The 6,000-nt window shown below is 34.7% G+C and overlaps 1 protein-coding gene across 12 annotated transcripts in view; it reads right to left on the bottom strand.

Annotated features, from left to right (window-relative positions):
- Nucleotides 1–6,000, bottom strand: part of LOC136848840 (mechanosensory protein 2-like) — a 704,506-nt gene that overhangs the window by 18,063 nt on the left and 680,443 nt on the right. For all 12 annotated transcript variants that reach the window (XM_067121625.1, XM_067121634.1, XM_067121652.1 and 9 more), the window contains one exon: nucleotides 2,432–2,593. In XM_067121625.1, coding sequence (XP_066977726.1) covers nucleotides 2,432–2,593 — 162 coding nt within the window. The remainder of the gene's footprint in view (nucleotides 1–2,431; nucleotides 2,594–6,000) is intronic.

The raw sequence follows: 6,000 nt of genomic DNA, 5'->3' as shown, positions 1-6,000 counted from the left end.
GGCAAAACTCACATGAGAACGTGCAATCATTCAGACACTGAGTACCATCCTCTTCTCTTTTGATTATCGACAGCCCAAAAAAGCAAAAATTTAACAAATTCATAACCATCGACTTCGGTATGTGGGCTAAAGGGGCCCTTTTTGCATCCTGTCCCCCACCAGCTGACGAAACTATAATTTACTAATACCTATGGACATATAATTTTAAAATGATAAATGTTAATAACATATAATAAACTGGGAACTCATATGCATTTTGGGTGGCGGCTGAATGGGCTCACCAGGCCCATGTTCGTAAAACTGATGATGGGGTATGCACAAGTGAACAGCGGAAAAACAATTCGTGAAAGTGACCGCGTGGTAGTTGTTAGTGTAGTAATAATTGACCAGACGATACAAAATACGAAATTTATATGCGGACTATCAATATGACGTCATCATGGGGTCTCACACATGTCACTATTTTCAAAATGACATAAAAAATCATATCTATCCAATTTAATGCCACCCACAAAAAGACAAAATCGATTCCCATAAAGACACAAACCGAGGTGGCCTACTCATAAACAGATTGGTCAGTCAAGTACCGTACTGTTATCAGTACTGCATCTGAAGTTACAGTTGTCCATATTTCAAATGGGCTTTTAATGACGAGTGGTGGTAAAACAGCTGTAATGACGTACATGCAATACATAGAACGCCAATCAATAGAAAGCCAAAACAAGTAAAAAAAACTGTAACACGAAACAAATTCTGATAATGAATATGAAACGATGACGTTATGGCGACGCCATTGACGCCATTGCATTTCATATGTCAAGAAGAGCAGAGCAGAACCGTGACTCGGTGCTCGATCTCATTCATGAGGTGTTTTCAGTCGCCGGCGCGCTACTCTTTCTTCAAACCATCATAATTCGAAAGACATTTTTTAGTGATCTTAAGCACGGAATTCACACTTCAGACTAATCTAGAATAACTATATAAGAATTTAGGCAGTCCTATTTTCCACATACGACTGAAAGGTATAAAAAAAAGTTATCCTACCGTAAATTGCATTATGCTGAGATTATCCATATTATGTAGGATATTGAAAAAGTATGCCGCTGGCAGTATCTTGACGTTTTGACTTGTAAATTTATGTGCATCGCCAAGAAGAACGCTGTGTTTGTTTTTACACCATGAACCACTTTCAAATTGGGGCCGGGGGTACAGCAAGTCCTTTCGAATGAGTTGCTGGTTCCAACTTTTTTTTGTCACAAGGGCAGACGCTGGTGGCCACTTAAAAAAATGGATGGACTAGTGGGTGGTAAGCCATCCACGAGCCAAGGACCCTATAAATAAGAACAGAGTGCTGTTCTACTACGCCACGGTGTCCACACACACACACACACACACACACACACACACACATATATATATATATATATATATATATATATATATATATATATATATATATATATATATAATGTTATATACATAATATATATATATATATATATAATATATATATATATATATATATATATATATATATATATATATATATATATATATATATATATATATATATATATATATACAGTATATACATATAAACTAACTATAGTTTCGTCAAGTGGTGTGGACAGTGGGGAGCGACCTCAAAGTAAGTCACCCAGGGTAAGGAGTGACTTCTAAAATGGTCCAGTTGAACCAGTAGCGAAATATTATAGATTCTCGATGTACTTAGAACGCTAACAACTGCATACTCTGAAAGGCAATTCATTCATTGGAAGAGCCCTTCACGAAAAGCATTTATGAAATCTTTTGAGTTCTTACAGATGATTAGTGTTTACTCTTAAAAGCAATCAGAGGTACAATGAATCCATTATTTTACTTTAAAAGAACAGCAGCATGGCTTGAGACATGAATATTTATAGACTGCTGAGCAATCCCCTTATTTGATTTATTTTTTAATATTTACAGATAAGTAATTAAAAAATTCAAAAGTAATCTGCGATGGTTTCTAATCAAAATCATAAGTTTCGAGACGTCATACATATAAATGGTTTTAATTGCTTACTGAGAGCATGAGTGGTTAACATTAAAATGAGCAACTCTCCCTCGTTGGCTGCGAGCGCCAAAACCGCATGAATACAGCTATATTTTATACTTTAAAATGATTTTTCCATGCTTTGATATTTGGACTTTTTAAGCTTCTGATATATTATTTTTAAGTAATGGTTATTCTTGTTTGTTCATGAATTTATAGCAAAATGTGGCAATCTTAAAATGCTGCAAGACGCCTCCTACTGAGACATTTCTTTACATAAATTAATAATTTTTTTCTGCTTTTAACGAAGAGAGAAAGAAAGAAAAAAGCAGCCGTTCAATCCAAGGTGGGCTCCATGGAATCTGTCAATAAATGAGGAATGTAATGAGTACTCACATCTCCACCCGTTCTACTTTAACACCCCAGGGATCTGTGGCTTCGTCTAAAGAGCTCTGCATGTTGTGGGAGATGGATTCGCGTTCGCTGAGAATTTCGGCCAAATTCTTGGTACCCAGGACATTTCGGAGCGTGGTGGCAGCCAAGAGTCGAGTCGAGTGGCTGGAAAAAGGGTTTTTGATTAGAGGAGTTCGTGGAAACTAGAACAGCAAGAGGTGGCAACAAAGTAATGCAAAAATTCTAATCTTAAAGACTGGCGTCTAACTTTTTTCCTAGTTGAAACTCCTTTAGACAAACAAATGCCAATACTTCTCAGATCTAGCTTTTATTGACTGGTTTCGTTAAAATGTTTACATTATGGATGGTTGAGAATGAATGATGAGAAGGATGAAAGAAAACTATCATAATGGCAAAAAAAAATCCTATAAAAAATAATAATAATAATAATAATAATAATAATAATAATAATAATAATAATATATAAATGAATACTAACGAGAACATAATTCAACAGACTTCTATGCATTGCTTCATCATGCGATTATATTGTGTTTCGTCAAGTTATTAACCAGCCGCTGAATCTCGAATGAGAAAAATTGGTGGTGGTAGAAACAAAAGTTTCTGTCCGAGGTTAAAAATGACGATAAATAACAACAGTATCAGACACTACGTATGTATGTACTGTACTGTATATATACTTGTATAAAGGTGGCTGTAAGGATGATAAGGGCATAAAATACCTAAGTTGACATAGGGAAGAACAGTGTGGGATTACACAAACAAGAGGTTGTTTGTTAAGAGATAGTTGCAGTGACAGTTTGAAAGTAAACAGAAAACACTGCATGTGTCACATACTGATCCAGAAAAACTTGTGATGCAACCAATAGAGGGGTAATGTGAAGGATGCTGTATGTACAGAAAATAAGTCGCTGAGAGCGATTAAAAATTTCAAGATGGCAGTGAAGTGCCTGCATACGTAGAAGGGAGAGCGACTGGTTTGGTGTAAAAGTGGCCCTGAGACAAGGGCGAGTTGTGTCTCTACGATTGTTTATTATCTTTGGGGATTAAGTAATGAAACTTGTGGGTTAGGAATAAAGCCCTAGTGGAGGGGTTTTTAATTGTCCTTTGTAAGAAGCTTTCTTGTGATGTTTGTAAATCCTTCCTCGAGATGGTCGCTCCCGATTGGGATCCCATGCAAGATCCTTGTTTTTCTTCTGAATCTTTTGGTACACAGTGCGTTGCTTGTTTAACAAGTTCCTAGTTTTGTTTCCTCTGGAAAGCTCGCCTGTAATTCTCTATATTTCTTTACAGTTCTTCATTATTTCTCTGGTCTCTTTCTCTTATATTGTTAATTTTTTGTTATTTCTATTTCTTCATACACTATGATTTCAATCAGTTGTTTTTATTCAAGACTGATCTTTTTTATTTATTTATCAGTGTTGTTCACAAAATCTGTGAAAAAGTAAAAAGCTTGAGTTTCTACTTACTTTGGGATTCATTTAATATTTTAAAATAAGTGTTTATAAATACAGTTGTATTATTACTAAGTGTGGAAAGAGAAGTGATGTAGAAAACCATATTCTGAATAATGAATAGCAGCACTGGGTTCCAATTGGCTATTTTACATCTCCGGTAAGTGTAGCTGTTTTGCTTTATTTACTGGGTCGGCTGTTGCTTCTACAATCATCAGTCTTCGGTAGATGCCCAGTCTTATTGTTGTTGTCATTTGTATCAGTTCATCTACTGTGGGTCTTATGTCATGCTGGAAATGGGCCCATTGACTTCTGTGACACTACAGATGCCTCTTTAGGGTAATATAGGTGCTTTGTGGTACTCACAATTCCCCTCTTTACAGAGTGAATCCATACAACTCGTTAAACTAAGGTTCTGCAGTACACAGTTTGGTCTGGATTTGGGGTTTAAACACCTTTCCAGATTATCCCTCAGTGGGCTTCAGCACAATGTTTGTGAGCAGTGTCGAAGTTCATCCTGTAAAATAGATGGGGATCTTCCTATCCTCCTCCTAAAGTATTCTTACTATCTGTGCTTGTGAAATTAATTTTTTGCTCTTAAGTCTTTTTCAATCATGTCTTCCTTGTATCCATTATAAGTTAGTTTGCAGATTCTGTCAAGTTTAGCATGTACCTAGTGCCATGTTGAGCGTATGGGTGAGTACCCTGTTTACTTTAGTGTTTATTACCAACTTCTTTTACATATCTGGGGATTCTCCTCTTGAATTTAGGCACTTTCCTATATTCACAGGTTTGGTGTAAACAGTGGTAGTGACGTCACTGTCCTCGTTTTGAAACAGTATGTCACAGTCAATTCTTGTTAGATAGTTTTCTGGAGATCTTTGTGGTTGTCCTCGCCGTTAAATGTCATTGTTAGATTTCACAAAAATACCTTCTATGTACCTGGCAGAGATGGTGGGGTTTTCAATGGTTTTCAACAGTCTTTTCGCCCACTGGTGACATGTACATATAGTACAATGTTTGCCAAGGGGATCCCATCACCATAATGTCCATTTACCAGTGCCCATACATTTAGATATATGTATACATATATATACTCTCAAATTCGCACACTTTATATATACTGTATATATATATATATTTTATATATATATATATATATATATATATATATATATATATATATATTTATTTATATATATATATGTATATATATATATATATATATATTATATATATATATATATATATATATATATATATATATATATATACATACACATACATACAAACACACACTTTCACAATATCTATTTTTGCACCATCAGTACAGACTATGGGGCTGTAAACTCCGTGCCCCCAAAATCAGGTGGCTTTGTACCACGTAAATCTGCAAAAATTATATTCTTCTTTCCCGGAATTCCGGAGTGAAAGTACGAGTATAGTAGGCATTACCCTTACGAGAAGAGGATCTTGTGCCATGATTGGGGAACCTTTCCCGCAAAGCAGTTTACAGCTGTTCATAGCAATTCCTCTGGCCTGATGGACATTATTTTATTATATATATACCTCAGTATTACAAACAAGAGCATTTGAAAAGACAGGAATGCCTAGGCTGCAACTGCGTATTATCATTGCAATATCAATCCTCAGTAGTCTGACCCTGATTACTGTTGGCTTTGAGAAGAAGAAGCTCACCATTTATTTTCTGTCATGGAATAAGGTACAAAAAATCTAAGCCATTGGCACTTACTATATGGTAGCAGTGTCCAGGCAGCAAAGCTTACTACTATCATGGTAGTAGTCAATTTTTAATTGACTGACTAGGCTTCATCCACGATTCAGCAGCAAAATTATAGAGGTTGCAGTGACATTTGTGTTGGTTTTTATCAGGAACCAACCCCAATTAGGGAAAACAGGAAAACAGCTTAAATATATATATATATATATATATATATATATATATATATATATATATATATATATATATATATATATATATTATATATATATATATATATATATATATATATATATATTTTATCATATATATATATATATATATATATATATATATATATATATATATATATATAT

Source organism: Macrobrachium rosenbergii, chromosome 2 (genome assembly GCF_040412425.1).
Source record: "Macrobrachium rosenbergii isolate ZJJX-2024 chromosome 2, ASM4041242v1, whole genome shotgun sequence".
NCBI lineage: Eukaryota > Metazoa > Arthropoda > Malacostraca > Decapoda > Palaemonidae > Macrobrachium > Macrobrachium rosenbergii.
Note: the sequence above shows the minus strand (reverse complement) of the source record. Positions and strands in the feature narration are given on the sequence as shown.